The sequence below is a fragment of the Stylophora pistillata genome, chromosome 11 (genome assembly GCF_964205215.1).
Source record: "Stylophora pistillata chromosome 11, jaStyPist1.2, whole genome shotgun sequence".
Lineage (NCBI taxonomy): Eukaryota > Metazoa > Cnidaria > Anthozoa > Scleractinia > Pocilloporidae > Stylophora > Stylophora pistillata.
Genome location: NC_142529.1, coordinates 3,389,992 through 3,416,132, shown reverse-complemented (window position 1 = coordinate 3,416,132; position 26,141 = coordinate 3,389,992). Strand labels below are relative to the sequence as shown.

Here is a 26,141-nt window from a genome sequence, read left to right as displayed (position 1 = left end):
AGCGGTCTTACCGATTGAGTGAGGTCAAACAACAACAACAACAACATCAACCAGCCTTATCACAATGATCGATCAATACGAGGGAAAGTGTCATAAAGAGCTGGTGACAACTCCAATTAAGAAAACTGCTTGAAGCGCGGGAAAACGTAAGCGACCAAGTCAGTCGTGATTGGTTGAGAGAATAGTGCGAAATTTATTGACCAATCACAGTGCGTATTAATGCGATACCAATACAATTTGGTAGTTTTTCTTTTTTTTTTTTTTTTCGTTCTTGACTTCTAGGTGAAAATTATTCCATCTGGTTATTGGCGTTTTCATTTTGTTTATTAGCATGAACGTATAAACGGGGCCACGTTTTGGTTTATCCGTTTTGAAAAATTCAGCTGGAATATTTCAAAATCATGATTTCCAATCGGTGTTAATCCTTTACATCCTAAAACATGGTCGTTTTGGGGGTTTTTCTGGTCATTTTGTTCTTTGTCTACTTTAGCAAAAGATCTCTTCAAGGTGTAATTCTATTCAGAGGCGAAATTCATTAATGCCACAGAAAGCTGCTTCAAAACAAGTTTTGTTTTTGTCAGTTTTTGTGTTTTTCTATGTACCTAAACGCCTCTGAAGCCGATTTTATAATCATATAAATCTGATAGGAAAACATTCAGAGGGTCTTTCGAATAAGACAAAGCTCCAAGCGACCTAACTGACAAACTTAACTGATCAATTTTTTAGGTCATTACATCCAACAGAGGTTTCAAGAAATGTCAGGGAACTGGAGATCCTCATTATCGTACATTTGATAACAAGTAAGTTAATTTTTGAGTTAACTGCTCTTCATGAAAGAGCTACTGAGACACTCGTATACCAGAACACCGTGACGAGAAGGCTGCATTCCACTACCAAACACGGCGTAAAAAGCCTCGTTCATCGCTAATTTTCCGAAATAGTGAATGACTGGAAAATTCAAAATGATGCCAACGGATGGCAAATTCAAGCATTTTCCCGCAGAATGACCAACAGTGAATGCCCTGAAAACATGATATTTGTCGATTGTTTTCCAGCTCCACGAAAACGCTAGTGTGAACGCTGCATTTTCGAGAGATGATGCAAGAGATTGCCTTTATTTGTATTTTTGTGTTTGAATTGGCCCCTCCTTGTATATTTTTAGTACTTCTTTCTTGGACTAAATCACTCAAGTCATGCCTCGTGGTGGGAGCTGTTTTTTTGTTGTTTAACATTGCTATGTGCTCTTCTCTTTCAGGTATTACGACATTCTCAGGAATGCTGGAACCTACGTTATGGTTAAGAGTTTGAGAAGGAACTTTGAGGTATGGATTTTCATTGTAATTTAACAGCCAGGTGCGCGCACCATTCAGGCTTTTGGGCTATAGTTAACGGCCTTGAAAGAGGTGACGTAACGATTAGCCCTTTGGAGGTCGATCACAGAGCTCTGGGTCTGAGACCCGGGGCCCGTTTCTCGAAAGTTCCGGTAACTTACCGGGCCCGAAGCCATGTTTTAAATTCAAAATTTAAAGGATAGGAAACCGGGTTCTGACACATAAACCAGTCCTTTCTGCTTCTTTAGCTGATAGTTTTATTGTATCATTTTCAAAACTTTTGAAATCCCCATCTTGAATGAAAACAGAAGAGCTTTACGGGCCCGTTAAGTTACCGGGACTTTCGAGAACGGGCCCCCGGCCGGGTCGTGATATTGCGTTCCTGGTGAGAGTTACGTGTTTGACACCAGGCCTCTCTCCATCCAGGAGTATGTGCGGGTAACCACAAACTGTCAGGGAAACTTGACAAAGTACTGAAAGGAATGCTGTGATGGACTAGCATCCCATTCAGGGGTAGTAGTAATACTCGTAGTCCCGTCAGGCGTCAGAAACAGAGATAAACTTCGGCAGTGTGCGCCTTTGGTACAAGTGCTGATTCTTTTTTTCACTTCCATCCATGTCGTTTTGTTAGGTGCACGCTCGTCTGTGGCCTTGCTGGAGAGTTGTATGTAACTGTGGTGTAGCCATTCGCGAGAATAACGATGTGGTAAATATTGACATGTGTCATGGAGCGTGGAAAAGAACCAGCCCACGTGTGATCCAGAAATCACGTGCGCCTCTTGGCAACCGAATGAGAATCCGACGATATGGATCTGGTCAGAGCACGCGCTTTAAGGTTTGTGGCATAACACCTTTTGTTTCACTTTTTGTGATTTCAAGCTAAAAATCGATTCTTGAAAGTGAGGCATCGCAAATTGTTCTCAGTTTTAAATACAAAATGAGGACTATGGAACATGCTGTAACAAGAGGAAATTTCATACCCTGGATCTCCAGAGGTGCAGCAATGGAGATGTATATTAGTGTACTATGTTTGGTTTTCATGAATTCGTTGTTCTCTTAACATCCACTGCGAGACATCAGTGGCCATCACAATCTCTGTGGATCTCTCGTTTGATAGGTGGACCACGCTATCCACTGAAAAAATCTCTATCCAATGTGTGAATGTTAATATTTATCGGCTGAATATCGATTCATCCGTTGGATATAGCGTTATCCACCCAATAAACAAATGGGTTCTGTTCTCCAGATGATCAACTGAAGCTCGCTCCATATGGTATTAGAATGAACAGTGCTGCATGTTGCGCGGAGTAACTATAACTGTGTATGTTGTGTGATCAGGTGATGATGAAGTCAGGTGCAGTAGTCGAGGCCCACTGTGCCAACTGGGGTATGAGTTTATACGTCACAGTTCCTGGTGTAGACTCTGGTTCTACTGTGGGACTCTGTGGAAACAACAACGGTAACCCACGTGATGACTTGGAGAGGAAGGGTATCTATACATTCGCCAATAAATACAAGTGAGTTGCCAGCAAAAGTCCTGCAAAACATTGTAGCGAATACGAAATTTTTCCTTTTCCTGCTTTACAATTGTAGCTAAACCATTGTTATCGTGGTCTTAAAAGACCCTTATGTAATACTCTCTTATGAAGTTAAAAGGGGCGTGAAAAAAGAAACGACGATTCTACACTAAACTTCTTGGACGAGCGGATTGGCACACTGTGGGAATGGAAAACAATTGTTAAGCTTCGGGAGACCGCTACGCCCACTGCCCATCGTTAAGTGGAGCCTCACCGATTGTAACATACAGTATTTTCACGGAAGTGATACTTAATGTTCAGAAAGAATCCCCTGCACCAGTTTCTTTATGAATCAAGGTTACATGTATACTGTACTCACATTTTAACCCTTTCGCCGCCAAGATCTTGTTAGTTATTCTCTGTACTGACTGCCATGCAATTCCTATGATGTTAGTTCCGAGAATTTGTTAATGGATCAACTAATAATCCCCTAATTTATATTTTTAGTTATTCCCATCACTTGTCTGCTTAATTTTGTAAGGCGAAATTCTGTCTTGGGAGTTGAGGATTAATTACAACACAGAGTTATGTGAGCTTTGATCTAAGAAATCATTGTTGTCTGTTTAATAAAATTTAACAACATTCTACTGTACAAGAGGACTTCATCTTTAACGAAAAACTCGATTGGGTGATTTTATAGCATTTTAAGATATTTTACATCATATTTTGTATTTTTGTTTTCTCTTTCAGACTACGTCCTGGCACAAGTCTCTTTGAGCGACTTCCACCTCGTATCTCATCTACAGGTCGTCGCGTCAAGCCATCTTGCGCATGTGTTAAGAAAGGCAACCGCCGCTTCAATACTTGTGACGTAAAACCAATACCTGACACGGATAAGGGCGGGAAATCTGTGAAACCGATCAAAGTTCGGCCTCATCCAAAGAAGCCCGGGCGAACAGATAACCGAGATTACGACCCGAACTCTATCAACTATGTCTTTAAACCTCCTAAAGTAAAGTACCGTGTTCCTACATGGCCAACTAAGTCGGGAATCACTCGGAAGAAAGCAATAAGACATTGTAAGAGAGAAATTTCCCGCATAGTGCGAGTATGCAAGAAGGTTGTTAGTGCCAAGAAGTTGAAAATCATGACAGAGTGCGTGACTGATATCAAGGTAAGATGCTATAGCAGTGACTATTTCTTGCAAACGCTTTTTATCATGATCATAGGGGTCCAAGGATGGAGTGATACGTTGGGCAATTTTTATTGACTTAGCTAGACAGTGCTGCAATGCGCAAACACAGCAATAGAAGTGCTCTTGTCCTGCGTATCATTAACAAATGGTAAACACCACAGCGTACACTATTGAGTTATGGATGCACGCGGGAGGTTGCTAAGCACGAAAGAAGCGTAAGAGTCGCTCGAGGCGATAGCCGAGAGCGACTCTAGCTTCTTGAGTGCTTAGCAAACCTCCCAAGTGCATCCATAACTCAATAGTGTACGGTGTGGTGTTTACCATTTGTTTTATAACATAACATTGATACATTGTAGCAAAAGAGTTCCCTTTTATTTAACAAATCTTACGTGACCAGAAAAAACAAGCGCGCGCGGAAAAATAGTCTTTGCATTTGCTCACGTCAGCAGCGTACACCCATGGGCAAATGGGGGACGCTAAATTGACCAATCAGAGCGCGCTTGCTTTCATTGAAGTGACAATGTAGGTGCTGGTCCATGTCAGTCAGAGGTTTATAAAACACATTTGATCCCCACAGTAGAACAGTACAAAATGGAAAACGAAAAATGAAAATACTTCAACACTGAATATTGAATTACTGAGTAACAAATCCAAAGGAAATTAATTTTCGTTAAAAGGAATACAGTCCGAAACTGACGGACAACACTGTCCTCTCTTCTCCGTATGCTACCACTGCTCTTTCTCTTCTCCAGATATCTGGTAAACTCTCCATGGCCAAGTCAGCATTATCCAGTCTGCAAGACGCTTGTAAAACTGCAGCTTTGGTGAATCCCAAAAACTACAAGAAAAAAAAGAATGGGAAAGTGGTCCCCAACATAAACATCTTGGGTAAACTTTGCCCCGATAACTGCAACAAGCGAGGTAGATGTGTGAACGGAAAATGTCGCTGTTATCGTGGTTATGGCTCGAGTGATTGTTCAATTGACAAGAGAAAACCGCCCAAGCTTGATGGACTTCAATCAAAGGGCATTTGCGACTTGAGGAAACGGGCGTGTCGCTTTGCAAGCGTATATGGGAATGGCTTCTGGGAAGGTCACTTAAACTGTCACGTGCAAAAAGCAAGGGTATGTATTTACAGTATTGTATGCTATCTTCCAAGTTTTTTGTTGCTCGAATATACGAGGTGAAAATGAAACTAGGCGAAAGAACGCCGCAACAGGTCCTTGATATAAACGGCTCGATGTTAAATTCGAGTTATGATGTCGCTCTGATCATACGCGCGAATTCAAATCAATTTTAATTTGTGTGACATGTTCAGGAGACAAAACAATGACGCCGCTGACCAGGGTTCAAGCCTTGCCATTGTGATTCACTGCCCAGGGAGCTAACCATTACTTCAGTAGCTCACATACAACAACTATATAACTACAGTAACTTTGTGACACAACTGTTTTTTTCCCTGTTTAGCTGATTCGTCGCAGATGGCATGGAATTGGAGCGCAAAAGAAGAACCGTGGTGACTTGCAGAGCTTCAGGGAAGCAAGATGTAAACTTCCCTTCAGTTATCCTAAAGCAAGAAAGCTCCGTGGCTTACCTCTCAGAATACTGGTCTCCATTTCAAACAATGGCGTCTTGACCAGCAATCGGTTGAAGTTAGTTATTTTCGACTCAGCTTGTCACAGATGTTTACCAAATGGACTCTGCTGGCGAAAGGTGCTTGTTGTTTATTTTATACAGTGAACTCTCTCTTTTTTAATGAGATTGTTCTTTGACAGAATACTTGAGCTGGTCCCTACCATTCGATTTTGCGGACCCTTTTTCCAAAATAGCTAACGTAGAGAAAGCTACGTAACATTTTGTGCATTTCGAATAATTCGTATGAGTTTTCCCATGTTCATTTGCAATTTGTTTAATGATTCCTTTATATATATCCTTGAACATCCTAGATCTTTTTTGAGTTGTTCTCATTTACCCCTATAGTGATTTTCTACTCGTGATGCACACGAAACTCTGACACAAAGAAGGACACAAGGTGCTGTTAAGAGAGCTCTCTGTCTAATAGATACTTTACCGAGAGATAGTTCACTAAAGGGCTCTATTAAGGAAATAGGAGAACCATTATTTGCCCTTTTTTTTATATTTTCTGTTGCTTTCTTTAAAAAAGAGAACAAACTGCATCATCGGTGGATTGTGTTACGCTGCTAAAGAGCGTCATCCCACAAACAAAGGACTGAAATGTATCCCACAAATCACCAGGAGTGCATGGACACGAGGTAAGCGTTACATTAGCCCGACCTTTGAACTTTTATCTTTGACTTCATTCAACTTCTACCAGCCTGTAGAATTAACCAATACAGTTTCCATAAAAAATCTCTTGAGGTTGTGCATCGGAAGAATTCAGCCAAAAGTTTTGAAGTGTGATATTTGCAACCCGCCCTTCTTGGTTTTTATTGTTACTTTTTTTCTTTCCGAACTAATAATTTTTGGTTTAAAGATACTCCAGTAATGATATAGAGGACTTGAATGACCAAGTGAATTTGCCGTTCGCTCTTAAAGCTATAGCAGATTATAGGAATAATAATAAACGAGTAGAGTAATAGTATTATAAAGCTGGGAGCGCCCGCGGGCAAGATGAAGCGAATCCTGTATTCTGATTGGCTACCCGAGCGGGCAAGATGGGACCATAGTTCCCGCTCGGGATTTCCCGCTTTGATCCCGCGCAAGAAAAAAAAGTTCGTAGCTTTTGGACAATGTCGGCGACGAAGTCGCAAAAAGTGGCAGAAGACAGTCAAAACAAAGAAAAAATTTAACGACCCTCACGGGTTTACTGTGGCTTTGTTTCCCGGCTCTCGAAATAAACAACTCATTCTTGATTCTTATTATAAAAGCGAAATCTTTTAGCCATATGATAAATCCTTTATTGACCAAGCTTGTTCGGTCAAGATGGCTGGATATTAGCCTTGTTCTTTTTTGCGTTTTTTATGGACCTCAACTTCGTCTCGGTCCAAAAAACCCAAAAAAAGAACTCGGCCAATTAGCCATTTTCAAAACGAGCGGCGGTCTGGGTACGATTTGCCACCATAAAGGCTCTTGGGATCGTTTGGAGGGACAGCGTGAAGGTAAACAAACGCACAGCTGACGTGTGACAAACATGGCACACTATAACTGCTGTATTCCAGGCTGCACTAATAGTTACAGAAATGCACCTAACCTTCAGTATTATAGAATTCCAAAAGACCCTCATATACGTAGAAAGTACGTGGTTCTTATGAGGAACGAGACTCTGAAATTAGATTCTACGAGTACGCGGATTTGCTCAGTTCATTTCGATGGAGGAGAAAAACTTAGCAGAACGCACTTGCCTTCAATTTTTCCATGGACAAAACCGACAGCTCAACGTAGAGAACGCAAGAGGGCCAGTTTCGAAGATGTACAGAAAATAGAGCAAACCAAAAAAAGAAAAACAGCACTTGCTCAATTACCACAGGAAGCGAACTTTAAATTTGAAGAACAGACAGAAAATATGAATGTTAATGCTGACACCAGTACCAGTGTGGAAATGCAAACGTTACTTACTGGAGACCAACTAAACAGTTTCTACAACAGAATGCAAACAAGAGAACAAGAAATTGTTAAGCTTAAGGGAGAGATTCAGCAGTTGGAGAAAGAAAACAACAACATAAAAGAGGTGAACAGCAAATTACAAAAGGAAATCGAAAGCTTGAAGCATGCTTTAGATAACAATAGATTTGACATAAGCAAATTTAAAGATAAAGATGATGATATTGCATTCTACACCGGCTTTCCCGATTACAATGCTTTTATTCTTTGTTACAAAACTGTAGAACAAGCCTCTAGCAATATTAATTATGGGCACAAAAGGACCACCACGAACGGTAATGTTGGGAGACCCAGAGTACTTACTAAATTCCAGGAGTTTACCCTTGTTATGCTGCGCTTGAGGCTGGGTTTGTTTGAGAATGATCTTGCTCATCGATTTTTGGTTTCAAGATCAACTGTCTCTAAGATTGTAAATGCCTGGATTCCATTTTTGAGGAGGGAATTTGAACCTCTTATCATCATCCCCCCAAGAGAAGTACTTCAATGTTATAGGCCTGACAGTTTTAAGAAACTGTTGCCTAACGTAACAGTCATTGTCGATTGCACGGAATTTGAAATGGAGAGGCCATCTGCTCTTGATTCACAGTCTACCTGTTTTTCATCATACAAGTCAAGAACCACCATGAAATCACTGTTGGGCATAACGCCAAGCGGTGTTTTATGTTTTGTGAGTGACTTATTTCCTGGTTCAACCTCAGATAAGGAAATAACTGTTCTTAGTGGTTTTCTAGACAGACTAAATCCTGGTGACCAGGTACTGGCTGACAAAGGGTTCAATTGTCAGGATGAATTAGCTTCTGTTGGTGCAAGCCTTGTTATACCAAAATTTTTAGAACAGAAGATACAGTTTTCCACAAATGAAACAAATCACAACAAGGTGGTTGCTAGCCTAAGAGTTCATGTGGAGCGGCTCATGGAACGTATAAAGAACTGGCACATCTTCGACCATAAGATACCAATTACTATTGCACCTATTGCATCAGACATGCTTGTAGTGGTCTGTGCTTTGTCAAATTTTCAACCCCCTCTTATAAATTAAAAATTATCATGTAATATTGTTAACTGTCATGACACATGTTGATGATGAAACACGAAAACATTCATATTGCAATAACTTTCATTAAATGGTGTAATGAAATAAATTTTGTTTGGACCAAACAATAATATTGGTATTGAAATTGGAGTCAAATGAGTGATTCAAATTCAGCTTACTTTGGGGAGCAGCTACATCACACAATGATAGTAGGTTGGGTCATTTGCATTTTAGGTTTAGCATTGCAAATGCTTTGACTACACATTTAAATCTAGGTTTGCCAAAACATGCAGCGTATAGTATAATGATATTATTCAACATTGGACATGTTAAGAAATACAACTTCAGTTATAAGTTTTCTAGTAGATGAAAAAGAATAAAACTCTTAAAACAAAAAGCTCTCAAAACATGCGCGCATCAATTTTGGGGAGCCCATATTTCACACAAGGATATGAAAGTTCTGGTACAATCCAGCAGTTAAAAAATGATTCAAGTTTTGGGAATATTCTATCCCAGTGTTCTTGTGAGAAATAAACTCTCTCACAAAAAGGTGTGGAAGAGGCTGTTCCCATAACCACAAAGTCAGTCCATTTTTGCTCTGCCACAAACATTGCCTGTTGTACTTGAAAATAATATTTGTGTCTTGAGTTCAAAATCACAGATTCCTCAAACTTCTTGCAAATTCCTTTTCGGAGCAGAGCCTCCTCCAGACTTTCTTGCTTTTCCATCTGAATATATTTCACTTCAAGAAGACCCTTACTGTCTTCTGCAGAAGGGTCACACACTAATCCGTCTGGACTTGCTCCGAGTAACCCATGATGCTTGGAAATGAAAAAGCCACATTTTTCTACGGATATATCAGTAACCCCTTCCCCCTGCTTTAATAATTTGTAAGCAGCTATGATCCTGTCCTCCATTTCAAGTCCTTCTTGCATGTATTTACTCTGAAATGGTTTTTTGTAACCAAGGACATCTTGGATGATTTTTGTTGGTGATGTTGTTTCCCTTTGCACAGCTATTCTGTAACAATTTGTAGCAGTAATCCTGGGCTGCCTGTGATGATGCCACAAATTTGAGTTTGACTGCCCTCGTGTTTGCTCTTCTACTTTCTTTATTTTTTCTTCATCAAAATTAATGTTCCTCTTCACTTTCTCAAATCTCACTCTTAGTTCATCAGCTGATATTGGATGACATTTGATGGGTGAGATGAGTGGCTCTTCCAGATTATTTACCTTTTGAGGAAGAATATGTGTCCATCCAACAGCTCTCCCAGATTTCATTTGATATTCTTTTAAAGATTTATGGAAGTTTTGTAATCTTTCACTTGGCCAGACTTTTTTTTCTGATACACAGGTACCATTCTGTGCTGGACATGAGGCTAGCTTTGGCCTTTTTGCTTTCTTTTCTTTAGCATAATCATGTTTGACAAAGCTCATCTCAGAGATAGGTGTCACTGGACCCTTGCGTTTCCCTGGCACATTCCATTTACAAGGCTTAGATGTGCAGGACTCAGCTGCATCCGAATTTTTCCTTTTCGTCTCCTTAAAGCTTTGTTCAAGGGCAAACAATGTAGATGCCACATGGTTACAACGGCCATCAATACCAGCAGGACACTTACAGTGTGCTTTTAACACACAACCTATGGATGACATTAACAGAAAACAAGAGTATACTTTATCTTTTTTCATCGATGGCAGAACTTGGCTTTTTACATAATGTTTTCCATTTTGGTGCAGATGTCCAATGTATAAAACATGCCCTGACTTGAAGAAGTTAAATCCCTTGACTAGGGGCTTTGCAGTGGAAAGTTGTTTTTTACTTTCAACTCCTTCAATCATAAACTGCCAAACGGTTCCAAAAGCTATCTTAGGCAAATCTTTAAAATCAGGTTTGTATCCTTCTTTTGGAAAGAATTGGTTGAGCTGCGGCTCTTCCTCCTCCAGCACTCCAAGTTGAGCCTTCTTGCGGAGAAGGTGTAGTCCACCGTCTGGATCACGGAGATATTTAACGTCTAGTCCATGCTTAATGTAATCTTGAACTCTGAAAAATATGAACATGATATATGACTGGAATGAAACAAAATAAAACGACACAATTTCTCCTTCGATATAATTTAAGCTCATATGTACACCACTAAATGAAAATATACACCTCGAGTGAACCTACCTTGTTATCAATGCTTTCTTATTTCCCGTAGTCTTTGCTCCCCTGCACAGCAACCACCTTTTCAATTGAACGACGCTACATTGTTCTACAGTTTCGCGAGGAATTTTTGCACCAGGTATATCTTCTTCTGTCAGAATAACCTTGAGAGCGTCTCGCACGGTTGCATTGCTCTTGTCCACCATGTTCTTGCTGTCCCTCCAAACGATCCCAAGAGCCTCTAGGGTGGCAAATCGTACCCAGACCGCCGCTCGTTTTGAAAATGGCTAATTTCCAGCCATCTTTAACTCGCGCTTGTTTAATAACGCATATATATTTACAATAATAGTAAAACTAATGTCGACGACATGATGGTGATGATGATGATGATGATGAGGTTGATGATGGTGATAATGATAAAGATAAAGGAATATGATTTTTGTCTTCAGTGTCACAGCAGTACAAACCTTTAGGAATGAAGAATGGTCGCATCCCGGCCAGTGCCATCAGTGCATCCTCCAAGTGGGATCGTTACCACGGACCTAACCGTGGCAGGCTTGAAATAACCCGTCGTGGTCGTTATATCGGAGCGTGGTCAGCAAAACATAACAATCCTTACCAATGGATCAGGGTGGACTTCAGGAAACCTGTTAAGATATTGGCTGTCGCCACTCAGGGTCGGCAAGATCTCAGCCAATGGGTGACACGGTACTATCTTACCTACAGTTTTGATGGAATCAACTTCGTACCGTACTTGTGTCGAAAGGTAAATCAGTGGAACTTCTTTTTTATTATTATTATTATTATTATTATTATTATTATCATTATTACTATTATTTTTTTTTTTTGTTATTAGTGGTACTTCTTGTCCCTTTGTCCCTTACGGATGGTGCGTCTCGACTAAAATTCAAGTCCTTCCCGGTCGTCATCCCTTGTCCATCTAAATTTTCTTCTTTAACCCTTTACACCGTAAGATCGGTATCCTTATTCCCCATACTGTTCTCTATACATTTTATAATGTGCTGACAAGGAGAACTTGTTTAACAATCAAGAGCCTCTTCAGTCGGTGATCATTTCCTTAATTCTTGTAACCTTAATGTGTGACTCAGGGGTGATACTGTAAGGAGAAATTATTTGTTAGTCACACTAAGGAAGGGGTCAAAGGGTTAATCACTGTTCTTGTTCGATATTTATTTTATGGTTATCTCTTGGTTTTTCTCTGCATTTACAAACTATCGCTCTTAGGCGATCGTCTTGCAATGTATAGAAATACATTTTGTTGTAATTATATTTTTTACGAATGACACCTACAACTTCATCATTATTAGAGGTTCGTGTTTACAAGAGCAGACCTATGGCAATTGTTTTACCAGATGTCAAATCTGCCTTTTGTAGATAATTTATTTGTACTAGTACCCAAGATGTAACATGTCTTCTGATATCTTTCCTTTTCGCTAGATATTCCGTGCAAACAGAGACAGAAACACAATTGTAAGACGGCGCCTCTCTCCCGCAATCTGTGCACGTTTTATCCGAATTCATCCAGTGAGTTGGAGAGGACATATTTCTCTAAGGGCCGAATTCTACGGACACAGTACCTGTAAGGATTTTAGGAATAATACATCTTTTGGTTAAGTGATATACTGCAATATATATCTAAGTATACTGGCAAGGTTTGTTGGGAAAATTAGAGAAAAGTCTTGCAATCTTCGCGTTCGCCTCGCTTTTTGTACACTTTTTCTCGGGAAAAATCTCTCAACTAGGAGCGTACGAATTTTTATTTTATCTCGAGGGTGCAGGCGAAAGTAGGGAGTCTCTTGAATTAGTCCTTTAAAGCGTATGCGGTCTTCTTATATCTGCAGCTTCATCGAGACTTCCTCTCGGTGTGGCTGACAAGAGAATACGCGACAGTGCCATGAGCGCTTCCAGTTTCTGGGACCGTTACCATTCCGCTCTACGAGGAAGACTTCATATTTGCAAACAGGGACACTTCCGTGGAGCTTGGTCAGCAAAGAGAAACACCAGAGGACAATGGCTACAGGTTATTCATTGAAGTTTTGTTATGAAAAGTTGATCGAGCGCTTTTCGATTGTGTATCGTAAGACCAAACCCAAAATAATCACAATGGCCAATCAGAAGAAAGGAGAATATTTCTAAAAGCGCGGGAAAACGCGTGCGACCAAAGCGTGGTTGGTTTTAGTTTTGCATCTGATTGGTTGAGAGAGTGGCACGTGTTGTCTGGACCAATCACAAAGCGAAGTATAGTACAGTAAAACCACTGGATTGTTTTCGATGCTCAATTAAAAATTGCTCTAATTTTATTACTTTAACCAATTAGACTTTCCCCTTAAGTGCAAGTAGGTCGCTAGTAAGGACACCTTGTAATTGAAAACCCTTCTTATATTGTGGATGTTGAGCTTCTTTGAAATAACAAACTGGTTCTTTACAGGTTGACCTTGGCAATCGAGCAATGATTGTGGCCACTGCGGTTCAGGGACGCCAAGATCTTGACCAGTGGGTAACAAGTTACTCAGTGAAATACAGCAACGGTGGAATAAGATTTATCAACTCTGGCTCTGGGCGAAGAGGGGTAAGATGACATCATTACCCTAATATCAGTATGCGTATTCTCCATACTGTTTCTGTACATTTCTTAAGGTGCTGATAGAGATTTTGTATAACAATTAATAGCTTCTTTGGTTGGTGATCATTCTCCGTATCCTCTTGACCTTGTTTTGGGATCAGGGGTGATATTGTCAAGAGAAATTAGGAGCAAGTCACTCAAGACTCGCTTTTTTTTTCTCTACCACTCGGTATTGAAACATCAATGTGAAGGCTCTCCCCAGTCGATAGGTACAAATTTTTGTTGAACTTGCGTGAAAAAAGAAACATGGTATTTCTTTACAATTGAATAAAAGGTCCCATTGTAATACTGCAATGCCACTTTCGTGCGGTGTTTGCACTTTTTATTAGTGACACAGACTCCAACTGTTTTTCTTTCACGATGATTTCATCTTCACAACAGATCTTCCGCGGTAACAGAGACAGAAACACCGTGGTGAGAAATGCTCTTGTCCCTGCAATCAGAGCTCGGTATGTCCGTATTTATCCACTGTCCTGGCACAGACACATATCAATGAGAGTGGAGTTATACGGAAAATATCTAAGTAAGTTGGAATAACACGTGAGATGATATAGATGGCGTTTATGTAGACATCTGTTGGTCCGTGGTTCGAGTGCTTATTTGAGACTAAGATTCTCACTTTTCCACCTAAAAGGGCCACTTCCAGTCGCTAAACCTCTCGGAATCTCCAACAACCGCCTCAACAACCGTTACATCACAGCGTCTAGCATCTGGGACAAGTATCACGCCGCCTGGTTGGCGCGGCTCTACAACAAGAAGCGTGGTCGCTACATCGGAGGATGGTCTTCAAAGGTCAACAGACGAGGACAGTGGATACAGTATGACTTGAGGCGGCCGAAGAAGATTGTGAAGGTCGCCACACAGGGAAGACAAGATCTCAATCAGTATGTGACACGTTATATTATCAAATACAGCGCTGATGCCTTCCATTGGACGCCTTACAGAAAATACAGTCGAGTGCAGGTATAGTAAAAACTTTTTCCCTTGACAAGAACCATTTTACTGGAATAAAAATGAATCCAAATCTGAAGGCACAGAGCGGTTTATGGTTTAATTGCTGCATCTTCGTTGTCCTTTATGACAAACCTTATAGTTCTGGACATTACTAACATTATATAAGATCTGTACTGAAGTAGAAGCTGCATTACTTACTTAATTCTTGTTTGTTCATGTCAACAGGTCTTTATTGGAAACAAGGACCGCAACTCGGTCAAATCGAACGTTTTTGATCCGCCAATAAGAGCGAGATATGTTCGTATTTATCCACTTGCTTGGGTAGGACATATGTCCTTGAGAGCGGAGTTCTACGGAATTTCTCTACGTAAGTATTGTACAGGCTTAGTGATAGGTTTGTTCCTCGCTGAAAGATGTTACTAATTTTCGCTTTATTTTATGATTTTTTTTATCCTACAGCTCGTTCCGGTCTGGAGATAGGCTCAGAGGATGGCAAGATACCAAACAGAGCATTCACAGCCTCCAGTCAGTGGGATACCTACCACCGAGCCAATCGGGCCAGACTCAACTCTGTGGCTACTAAACGCTACCGAGGGGCGTGGTCTGCAAGAAAGAACAACAGACGTCAGTGGCTGCAAGTCAAACTGGGTCGAAAAACTAAAATAACTGGTGTGGTTACACAAGGTCGACAGGATGCCAATCAGTGGGTGATTACTTACACCCTATCGAGCAGCTTGGATGGGCGCCGTTTCCGTCCATACAGAGAGAATGGGCGAGTTAAGGTATCGTTAAAACTCAGATATTTTGACTCAGTTTAAACTTCGAATCCTATTGAACCATTGCTTATGACGTAAACTCTCAGTTTTTTTCATTAAACCCGTCTGTATCAGAGTTCACGCTTTTATCTGAGTAAACAGCAGTGCTTTTATTTGTGAAAAATATGTCGTTACAATAAAGACTAGTCAGAGGTGACGGACACCATCCGTTAGAGCCGCTGCAACGAATACGTTTAAGTTCGTTATGATGATATGATCATAATGAATTCCCCACGAAGAATAATGAAGCAAATATGCAAAAAACAAAAGCATTGTCTATGTCTTTTTCATTTTAGATTTTCCCAGGAAACAGAGATCGAAACAGCCAGGTGTCTCACAAGCTTCGTAGCCCTCTGTACGCTAAATTCATCCGATTCCATCCTCTCTCGTGGTATGGCCATATTTCCATGAGGATTGGGTTCTACGGACAGAGGAGCGGTAAGGAATCTGTTACAAATTAGCTGTTCATTTGATTGAATATTTTGAAGGAATACTTATCACTGCTTGACTTGGTAAACTTCACAGGTGTCAGAAGACCAGCTCCCAAGCCCCTCGGACTTCAAAACGGTCGAATCCGCAATAGTGCAATCTCAGCCTCGTCTCGATGGAATCGCTACCATGCCGCCTGGTTAGCCAGGCTTAAACGGCCGAAACGAGGGCGATATGCAGGTGCCTGGTGCGCAAAGGTAAACAATCGTCAGCAGTGGCTGCAGGTGGACTTCAGAGTCCCAAAGAAGGTCATTGCCGTAGCAACCCAAGGCAGACATGACTACAACCAATGGGTGACGCTATACTATCTGAGGTTCAGTGTAGATGGTTCTTATTTTGCTACATACCGCAAGAATGGAAAGACAAAGGTTAGTCTTAGAATAAGGGTACCCGTGGTTTTTGATAAAGATCGATAAAAAAAATGAGTGCATCTCACAAAGCTTTTAAAACTTCTTAGCTTCCTCGTGCAATTTTCGAATAAAATTTCTCTTTACTCAATTCTCAAAATAGAATTTCTCTGTTCTTTGAAATTTTTCACCGGACTTAAGTTTAGACTTATTAAGTTATTTTTGTGATCATGATTGAAGTTCAATTCTACTCTGCGACTTTTAGTATTTCAGAGGAAACCGAGACAGAAACACAGTAGTAATGCACTCACTGAGGCCAGCGGTAGTGGCGCGTAAAGTTCGCATTCATCCAGTCAGATGGGTGAATCACATCTCCATGAGAGTCGAATTCTTTGGCCGAACTGCAGGTATGATAACATCTAAATCTATTTTTGATTTATCTTTTTTCGTCACCACCACCCGATGACATCCTTATCGCACAGCTAGATTTCTTAACTTGAAAATTGCCTCACATGCCAACTTGCTCCTCACCAGCGCCCACTCGGTTGGCTCTTGGAGTCGAGGACCGTCGAATCCCGGATGGAAGTTTCAGTGCTTCATCAAGCTGGGATAGGAACCATGGCCCCAAACGGGCACGCCTTAACATTCCCAGGCAGGGACGATTGACAGGGGCGTGGTCCTCGCGTGCTAATAATCCTGCGCAGTGGCTATGTATTGACATAACTAAACTAGCACGCGTGGCTGGGTTCGCTGTGCAAGGTCGACAGGACTACAGTCAGTGGGTGACGAGTCTAAGGATATCATACAGCAGGGATGGAATTCATTTCCGATTTTACACTGAAAGAAGAACACCCAAGGTTGGTTTTTATCTAAGGTGGTTTTAAATCTTAAAAGACACCCCTAAGCTTTAGAACTTAAAAAGGTCTCTTGCCGTATTCAATGTTACATGATCAATTAACCATCTTGCAAAGGAAAGTCTCTTGAAGTCAGTTTTGTTTGTCACACATAGTTAAATGTCGTCTTTTGAAGTCTTTTCTAATCTTTTCAGTCGTTAACCATCTTTGTTTTGGATTGTTGGTACCTCTGATATTTTCTCAATTCGATCAGATGGAAAATGTCTTCATTTACTCAGTGCGGCGTAACTTCCTTCGTAGCCGTTGGTAATTAACCCTTTAAGTACTAAGATCTGATCGTAAATTCTCCACTCTAGCTACTTGACATCCCTTTGTAAATTCGTTACGAGAATTTGATGTTGGATCAAGATAACAACTTCTACCTGATAAATTTGAGTATTACCTGTTTGCCGGATAATGTACGGATATGACTGGGAGCAGTTACGTGTTAACGACTTCTAGGCTAATAACGAATTTTTCGGAAAAAAGTCGACACTTGGGCATTTGCAGACAATGAATTTAGAAATCATGAAAGGGGACATAAGACGGCGCTTTAAGTTGGTTTTATCTTCTTTTTGTATCGTCCACAGATTTTCCCGGGAGCCAAGGACAGAAACACAGTTGTGAAGAACTTTTTCAGACGTTCAATCGTTGCACGTTTTGTTAGATTCCATCCAGTACGTTGGCATGGTCACATTTCTATGAGAGTCGAACTTTATGGATATCTCCTGGGTGAGCTTGCTTTCATTCACATGCCCTGATACCTGTGTTTTCATGATCTGAGTTGTGACTCTCATCACTGACTTGCACCAATTTCTCTAAATGTCAGTTCTTAGAATTTGATACTTGATCTTACATTATCTGTTGTCTTTGTTTATCTCGCGTGAAAGTGTTTGATTATTGCAGGGAGTGACACACCGATTACTCCTCAGGGTTAAGAGGCGAAATCTTGTTCCCATAGTAACAACCTTATTCAAACTTCCATACTGTAATTATTCAAAATGAGAAGAATATCATGCACTTCTGCTAGTATTTACAAATCGTTTTCGCACAAGTCTGGAAAGTTAGGAAAGATTACTGAAAATGATCGTTCTGGGAACGTAATGTGAAGAAATACTGATCTGAAGTGAATATTAATTTTCAGATTCTTTGAAACCAACTTCTCGATTGTAGGCGATACAAAACATACAACGTCTCGGAAAGTCTAAGGAGTATGAACTCAACAATATTTTTCTTGGTCTAAGATGTAATAACCGGCTTCGAACATTATTTTTAAATGTTAGGACTAAAATTTTCCTCAAATTTGTTGAATTTTTTATCTTTGATTCACTTTAGTTCGCCAAGCTCCCGTCAGACCCAGCGGTATTCCAACTGGAACTCGCGGAGCGCGCTACATCACCGCTTCCAGTTCCTGGGACAAATACCACGCGCCGTGGAGGGCCAGGTTACATCAACGTGTCACGGGACGATACAAAGGAGGGTGGTCGGCCAGAAAGAACAACCGCCGTCAATTCATCCAGTATGATCTGAGGAGACCAAGTGAGGTCATCAAAGTGTTGACTCAAGGAAGATATGACTACAAACAGTGGGTGACAAGCTTCTTTATTTCATACAGTCAAGATAAATATCGGTGGATACGATACAAGAAATACGGAAGAGTAAAGGTAATAGCTGTGACATCTTTTTAGTAAAAGTTTCTTCAACCAGGGTAGTCATGATAGACTGTAGCGTTTCTTTACTCGTTTTTTACCCGCGCGAATGCAAGTTTTTACTGGTTAGTGCGACTGGTCTTTTGCGTGGTTATTTTTGTTACCATTTTTCATACACGTGCTTTTGGACCTGTCGTTTGAATAGAATTTTTGAGCATTTTCAGAATCGCTATTTCCATTCTAGTCATGTAATATAATCCCCACCTCAAGTCGATTAATTAACTTTCCAATAAAAAAAAAACCCTGATTTTGATTTAATCATATTTTAATCTCGATAACTCCCTCTCTTGCAGTGTCTAATGCGCAACCTATTCTATTTTATCTGAACTTCGCTGTCTACTTTACAGCAGATTCCTTTAGATTTTGAGCTAAGTTTTGGTTTGTGTCATTTTCAGATTTTCCCAGGAAATAAAGACCAAAATACGATCAAGGAGAATGTATTTGTTCCATCGTTCAGGGCGCGGTATGTGCGTATCCACCCTTGGACATGGGTAGGACATGTCTCTCTGAGAGCTGAGTTCTACGTCAGGAAAATCTGTAAGTATTTTAATAAATTTGGGTTGGTTTCATTACCAGATTATGGTGTTGGTTATTCTGTCTCCTCAGTTAAAAAAGGCCCGTATCTGACACATTACTGGGTGAATTTCTCGAATCTGCGTCCGTGCCAATTTTTAACTTCTTTAAAAAGCTAAGAAAGTTTGTTGACTAGTTTCCAGGACCCGAGGAAAAAAATTTAAAAAATTGTCAAGAGGTACAGAATTTTTTCTCAAACTGCTGCAAATTGTGTCTTGGTATAGTAGAATAAGTTAACGTAGCGAAAATGTCTCATCGCAGATTTCTTAACTCTTGGGCTAAATCCCCGTCAATCATTATTCCGCACAGCTCATGTAATTTGACTTTAACTTGTAGCTTGGAAAACGAAGCAAATGATACGGAAAAAGTCTGGGAAAAGTCACAAAAATGTGTCGGAAGCTATGGAAAACATAAAAAAGAAAGAGCAAAGATAAAGTGATATTACTGCACTCTCAAAACGGTTATTATATACTCTCAATTCCTGACTTAGTTCTGTTTGGTCGCTCTGATACGTAAAAGTTGCTGTAAATCCTTATGGGATTTCCTGTATTATCACTTTCCAATGCAGCTCGTAACTCGGTGCCAGTTGGTGTCGAAGACGGTAAGATTCCCAACGGGTACATCACATCGTCCTCTACATTCAACCGTTACCACGCCCCGTGGTTGGGACGACTCAATAACAAAGCACGAGGCCGACATAAGGGGGCGTGGTCAGCAAAGAAAAATGACAGACGGCAGTGGCTGCAGTTTAATCTCGGTAAACCAACTTTGATCACGGCGATCAGGACACAGGGACGCCAGGATTATAACCAGTGGGTCACAAGTTATAAGGTTTACTTTGGAAACGACGGAGTCCGGTTTATACCTTATAAGAAAGGAGGACGCGTTAAGGTGAGGATATATAGAAGAAAGGCTGTGGTAATATGGATTTATGTTGGGAATGAACTATAATTCACAGCATTCTCAGGGAGCAGCCAGAGGATTTTATTTTGTTGGGACACTTTTCGGAAAAGGGGCTTAAATTAAGCAAAGTGAATGCGGTTGCTCACTGAGAGTGCGAAGGAGCCAACGAGAGCTCAAAGTAAAGATAGCTGAACGGCCCGAAGAGCCGGAAAGCACAAGTGATCAAAAGGACTCTGGTAGGTCATTCATGGAACATAGTGAAGCAAAAACAAGGTCATTTTCCTTTACCTTGGAAATCTCTCTCCTATGCTCTTGCAACCACAGTACACCAATGGGACACTTTCGCAACGATCGTATCTTCAATTTTTCAACAGTGGTATGGGGAGCATGCGGTATTCCTAATATTTCAAATTTTGTCGTTTCATTCTCTGGAATACTCAGACTTGCTGGTAGGAGGCAAGCATTTATAACTCAAAAACTCTTTTCGCTCATCTCGTCAGACATTCCGTGGAAACAGCGACAGGAACAGTATTGTAACACATCCGTTACGTCCGCCAATCCGCGCTCGTTACATTAGAATTGTTGTAGTCTCGTGGTACGGGCACATCTCAATGAGAGTCGGCTTCTATGGTCGCCGGCCTGGTGAGTAGTTTTAGATGGTCTGATTAGACGAATTTATCTTTAATTTTTAATTATACTTTCAGAATTTCTTGCTCATCTGTCGTCTTACTACAAGTTGCTCGGTATATCGGCTGCGTCAGTATTATTCTTACGACGGAGAAGTTTCTTGAAATTTAACGAAATCTTGAAAGGATAATAAACCGAGATAGACAGTCGCCAAATAAGCTGGAATAAATCTAAGTTGCACGTAGACTTTTAAGTTTAGAGAAGGTTAAAATGATTGCAACGTAATGAAGAACTTGTAAAAAATCTTGGTAAGTTTTTTGGTTGACAAAATGACGTGTATCCTACAAAATCTAAAATAATTCTTCTTTTGTTGTTAATTGTCCCTCAGGAATCATAAGGCCTCGTCTTCAAGCTCTTGGAATGCAGAGCGGTCGTATTAAAAATAACGCTGTGAGTGCCTCGTCAATATGGGACAGGTATCATGCTGCCTGGAGAGCCAGGCTTCATGTCAGGAGACAAGGAAGGTAAATATTATTCTCGTGTTCTTACACTCAGTTCAAATATCAATGAAACAGGACGTATTTTATTATTTATTACCCACTATCATAACATCCCGAAGCACATTACAAATGGTGCAATATCAGGATTCAGGGTTCCTAGGGTAAACATTACAGCCCCAAACAGTTTCTTTAGAAACTATGAGCCTTTAAACATTACAGTGTTGTCCTGACTTATAACCTCCTCAGTAAGTGACGGGGGAGGACAAGGGGCTTGCGTGGGTAAAATTACAGTATCGCATTGACTTAATCCACCTCCGTAAATGAGCCAGGAAAACAGTTGGCTCGAGAAATCCGAGGGTATTTCTAGATAAACAGCGTAACCTTACAAATATTTGCTGATACATATCAACGCCCAGAGATGCAGTTTAACGTGGTGATATTTTGAGCACGAGGTATTCTAATTAAACAATAGAGTGTTTCTGTTGAGGAACTATCGGCTGATAGTTGCCCCGCGGAAAGTTTATGTTCTTAAAACAAATATTTGCCCGAGAAGCGAAGCTTTGAGGGAAAGTATGCTAGCCATCAAACCATTCAAAATTTTTCACGGATGAGTACTATCCATCCGGGTATTTTCCGCGGACGGGCACTATGGGCTGATAGTGTCTCTCCACGGATGAACACTATCGCGTCACGGGATCAATTTAAACCAATAAGAATCGGAGAAAATTTAGTGGTGAACTATAACTAGAAATAGTGATGCTGAGAGAATATCCGAAATTAACTTGTTTGGAAATGTTATCCCTTTTTTTTTCTTTTTTTTTTTCAAGCCTAAACGAATTAATAAGTGTTAAGTTCTGAAACATTTTACCGATCTGACGATTTCTTTCCACAATTTATCACACAGCTTCCGAGGGGCGTGGTCGTCACGTGTTAATGACCGTTACCAATGGTTACAGGTATCATTCAAGCACCCCAAGAAAATCGTGGCCATCGCTACTCAGGGCAGACAGGACTTAAACCAGTGGGTGATAAGCTATCGACTGACATACAGCATGGACAAGGTTCATTACGTATACTACAAACAACTCGGCGTCACTAAGGTTTGTTATGGATCGGTGTCCCAGCATTAACCGCTGGGTTAGTCTCTATAAGGGGTATAGCTCCCTTAGGCGGGTTTAAAGTCGTAACCCTAGCATCAGTATGCATATTCTCCATACTGTTCTCTATACATTTCCTATGGTGCTGACAAGGAGAATTTGTTCAACAATCAAGAGCTTTAAAGATTTCGCGGATCATTTTTTTTATTCTCCTGACCTTAATGAGTAATTCAGGGGTGATATTGTAAGGAGAAATTTGATGCTAGTCACTCTTAAGGGGTTAAAAATTGAAAAATAGAATACAAGACCCATTCTCTTTCATACTTCTTTGTTCAATCAACTATCAACGTTGAAACTCTATTCTTAAACCCTTTAGCCCCTAGCAGTGATCAGCGTTTAATTTTTCCTTGCAATATTATGCCTGCATCAATCATTAAGGTCAGGAGAATAAGGTAAATGATCACCTCTGAACGAAGCATTTGATGGTTTAACAAATTCTCCTTGTCAGTAACATAGGACATATATGGAGGACAGTGTGGAGAATATGCGTACTGATGTTATGGTGTAAAGAGTTAATTCAGATTCCATTCCTGTCCCTTTTTTCTCTAGGCTTAAGTAAACATGACATGTAAGACGGTAAACATCCTTGAAGACTTACAGATAGGGATGGTTTGTGTGAAATCAAGTTTCTGTACTGATCCCGCTTTTTACATTTACAGCTGTTCCGCGCCAACAGAGACAGAAACTCAGTTGTCCGTCATTACCTCCAACCCGCCATACGAGCCACATCGATCCGTGTCAAACCAGCGAGATGGCGCGGACATATCTCCATGAGAATAGAGTTGTATGGTCGCAATGCAGGTAAGAAAACAGACTAATGGCAGATATCAGATGAAATATTATTTAAGACTACCAGTGGTTGAGAGTCTCAGATTGGTAGTTTTTCGACGCGAAGAACGTCGCGGAAGTTTTCTTGTTTACAATTTTTTTTTTCTTTCCAAACTCAGACTGAATCTTCCTCTTTCCGCGCTCTTTCTGCGCTCTTTCCGCTTTTTGTCACGCCATCGAAGTGACAAAATGCAAACGTAGTTGCAAAACAGAGAAATGTTGTTTACAACACATTTCTTTAAACAGAATAGCCTTCGACGTAAGCGCTTTGGTAATACTGTGATAGTAATTTGAAGCAGCGCGTCTTTCACTCGCTTATTAAACTAGCATCTGGCGATATAAGTTCCTGCTACTGTGCCAAGCGAAGAACATGAATCAAAAATCAAGAAATTAATTTTTATTAGTAGAAAGGCTACGTGAGTGTGGAGCACAGGTGACAATAAACTTTCGCTCTGACGAAGGGCTAACGCTCGAAACGTCAATTTTGAAACTCTTTGCGGTGGCCAGTTTACATTATCAGTCGTTAAACCAAAATTAACTCAAGAAATCGTTCGTTTTGCATGATGGAATTTGATAAACACAGAAAATACAAGCCCTTATTGAGTCTTATGTAACTTATCAATATTTCAGTCAAAAAGAGGCTTCCCCTCGGAGTTGAAGACCGCCGTATCCCAGATAGCGCCTTGAGTTCATCTTCACGATGGGATGGTTACCACGGGCCGCACCAGAGCCGCCTGAATACTCAAAGGAGGGGCAGGTACAGAGGTGCCTGGTCAACGCGTGCTAACAACCGTCACCAGTGGTTGCAGATCGATATTGGTTGCCAAGCGGTGGTGTACGGAATAGCGACTCAGGGAAGGCAGGATTTTGGACAGTGGGTGAAGACCTACAGAGTTATGTCTAGTAATGATGGCGTTCGCTGGCGATGGTACCAAGTGCGTCGAAGAACTGTGGTGAGAGCATCAGCGCTAGGAGAAAAGTATCTCCCTCTCCTTTTATTGCCTCATTAATCTAAATGCCTTCTAATATTTGTTGTTGTTGTTTTTTTTTTCAGTTATTGACCGGTAACCGCGATAGGAATACTATTGTACGACACAGGTTTGCTCGGCCTCGTAGAGCGCGCTACGTCCGTGTGGTGCCATACACGTGGCATAAGCACATTTCCATGAGAGTCGAGCTCTATGGATACCGCCTGGGTAAGAGCTGCTTAAATTTCTTAGGAAGACAGGCTTACATTAGGTGCAATAGTATGGTGAACAGTTTTTTCTTATCGTGTGTCTGCCACAGACTAGATATGGGTCATATAAGTATAGGATAATTACTCATTGCTAGCCTGCAGAGCAGGCGTAATTTTGGCAAGCGAGTGCTTAGTATTTTCTTGGTGATTTTGAAAGCGGAAGGCCGGACAGAGAAAGAAATCTGTACCAAAGGGGTGAGTGACGGTCATAAAGGAAGCAGTGGGGAGGGGGTGAGGCAATATCCTTTCCTCGCCGTCCACTCTAAATCTAAATAAAACATGGCCGGTCGAAGAGTAACGTTGACTCGCCCTAGTAAGACATCTTAACTGCAGGCTAACTCATCGCCCAACTGAATCAAGATATTCGGGACTGACTGACTACCAATTGACTGTACTGGTTGTACTTTTTATCAAAGTTCAATCGCAAGCTGCCTTTGATACAGCACTAATACGGCATAGTGCTGTAATTTGCTTAGCTAGATAGGAAAATAGCTTGTAGTTCACTTTCAAGCCTAATCATTCCTAAAGCAAGGTAATTTGGTTTTGTCATTGAGTTGATAATGTACTCTGACAAAGGGCTAACGCTCGAAGCGTCAGCTTTGAAACTCTTTACGTTGACTAATTTACTTTATCAACTCAGTTGATAAAACCCCAATTACCTTGTTAATACCACCGACGCAGCACCACAGAGTCTATAGAAACGTACCCCCTCTACTCGTAAAACAATTGCTTCTGTAATGACATATTGACAGTAATCATTGTTATGTATTCTAGCTCGTAAACCGGTGGTAAAGGCCTTAGGAGTCTCCAAGGGAAGGCTGGGCAATCAATACATAAAGGCATCGAGTGAATGGGATCGTTATCACGCCGCGTATCTCGCGCGGCTGAACCTAAAGCCGAGAGGACGTTTCAAGGGAGGATGGTCCGCCAAGAAGAATAACAGGAAACAATGGATTCAGTTTGATTTTAGACGGCCTGTTAGAATTTCCAAGATCGCCACGCAAGGCAGGAGTGATGCAAATCAGTATGTAACCAGCTTTGCTGTGGCTTACAGCCCCGATGGATATCGATGGACGCCGTTCAAGGTTAATGGAAGACTCAAGGTAATGTTAAACAAAGTACACTGAAAATGGGGTGGGATTGAAAAATTACGGACATACTGACGAACAGACAGTCAGTTAAGCAGTAAGGTAGACAGTTAGTCAGACAGACAGTCCATCAGACAGTCAGTCCATCAGACAGTCAGTCCATCAGACAGTCAGTCCATCAGACAGTCAGTCCATCAGACAGTCAGTCCATCAGACAGTCAGTCCATCAGACAGACAGTCCATCAGACAGTTAGTTAAGCAGTAAGGTAGACAGTCAGACAGACAGTCCATCAGACAGTCAGTCCATCAGACAGTCAGTCCATCAGACAGTCAGTCCATCAGACAGTCAGTCCATCAGACAGTCAGTCCATCAGACAGACAGTCCATCAGACAGTCAGTCCATCAGACAGTCAGTCCATCAGACAGACAGTCCATCAGACAGTTAGTTAAGCAGTAAGGTAGACAGTCAGACAGACAGTCCATCAGACAGTCAGTCCATCAGACAGTCAGTCCATCAGACAGTCAGTCCATCAGACAG

At 41.0% G+C, this 26,141-nt stretch overlaps 3 protein-coding genes across 3 annotated transcripts in view; 2 read left to right on the top strand and 1 right to left on the bottom strand.

Annotated features, from left to right (window-relative positions):
* The window catches only part of LOC111323084 (uncharacterized), a 75,401-nt gene that overhangs the window by 42,943 nt on the left and 6,317 nt on the right, over window positions 1-26,141 (top strand). Inside the window, exons 63-93 of the mRNA XM_088738291.1 lie at window positions 727-800; window positions 1,256-1,322; window positions 1,963-2,166; window positions 2,670-2,848; window positions 3,599-4,022; window positions 4,796-5,167; window positions 5,511-5,756; window positions 6,208-6,316; window positions 11,289-11,605; window positions 12,298-12,439; window positions 12,702-12,880; window positions 13,289-13,429; window positions 13,865-14,006; window positions 14,118-14,446; window positions 14,663-14,804; window positions 14,897-15,219; window positions 15,549-15,690; window positions 15,778-16,109; window positions 16,354-16,495; window positions 16,623-16,945; window positions 17,572-17,713; window positions 18,317-18,645; window positions 19,086-19,227; window positions 19,832-20,154; window positions 20,667-20,808; window positions 21,182-21,317; window positions 22,198-22,393; window positions 23,110-23,251; window positions 23,909-24,231; window positions 24,333-24,474; window positions 25,290-25,618. Of these exons, the coding sequence (XP_088594417.1) occupies window positions 727-800; window positions 1,256-1,322; window positions 1,963-2,166; window positions 2,670-2,848; window positions 3,599-4,022; window positions 4,796-5,167; window positions 5,511-5,756; window positions 6,208-6,316; window positions 11,289-11,605; window positions 12,298-12,439; window positions 12,702-12,880; window positions 13,289-13,429; window positions 13,865-14,006; window positions 14,118-14,446; window positions 14,663-14,804; window positions 14,897-15,219; window positions 15,549-15,690; window positions 15,778-16,109; window positions 16,354-16,495; window positions 16,623-16,945; window positions 17,572-17,713; window positions 18,317-18,645; window positions 19,086-19,227; window positions 19,832-20,154; window positions 20,667-20,808; window positions 21,182-21,317; window positions 22,198-22,393; window positions 23,110-23,251; window positions 23,909-24,231; window positions 24,333-24,474; window positions 25,290-25,618 (6,675 nt within the window). The remainder of the gene's footprint in view (window positions 1-726; window positions 801-1,255; window positions 1,323-1,962; window positions 2,167-2,669; window positions 2,849-3,598; window positions 4,023-4,795; window positions 5,168-5,510; window positions 5,757-6,207; window positions 6,317-11,288; window positions 11,606-12,297; window positions 12,440-12,701; window positions 12,881-13,288; window positions 13,430-13,864; window positions 14,007-14,117; window positions 14,447-14,662; window positions 14,805-14,896; window positions 15,220-15,548; window positions 15,691-15,777; window positions 16,110-16,353; window positions 16,496-16,622; window positions 16,946-17,571; window positions 17,714-18,316; window positions 18,646-19,085; window positions 19,228-19,831; window positions 20,155-20,666; window positions 20,809-21,181; window positions 21,318-22,197; window positions 22,394-23,109; window positions 23,252-23,908; window positions 24,232-24,332; window positions 24,475-25,289; window positions 25,619-26,141) is intronic.
* Window positions 7,072-8,828, top strand: LOC148719691 (uncharacterized). The gene has a single exon (XM_088739200.1). It carries the CDS (start codon window positions 7,195-7,197, stop codon window positions 8,701-8,703), a length of 1,509 nt encoding a protein of 502 aa, XP_088595326.1. The 5' UTR covers window positions 7,072-7,194; the 3' UTR covers window positions 8,704-8,828.
* Window positions 8,993-11,127, bottom strand: LOC111347439 (uncharacterized). Its single transcript, XM_022954685.2, has 2 exons — window positions 10,864-11,127; window positions 8,993-10,737 (listed from the first exon to the last, which is right to left on the bottom strand). The coding sequence occupies exons 1-2, from the start codon at window positions 11,043-11,045 to the stop codon at window positions 9,099-9,101; spliced, it is 1,821 nt and encodes a 606-aa protein (XP_022810420.1). The 5' UTR covers window positions 11,046-11,127; the 3' UTR covers window positions 8,993-9,098.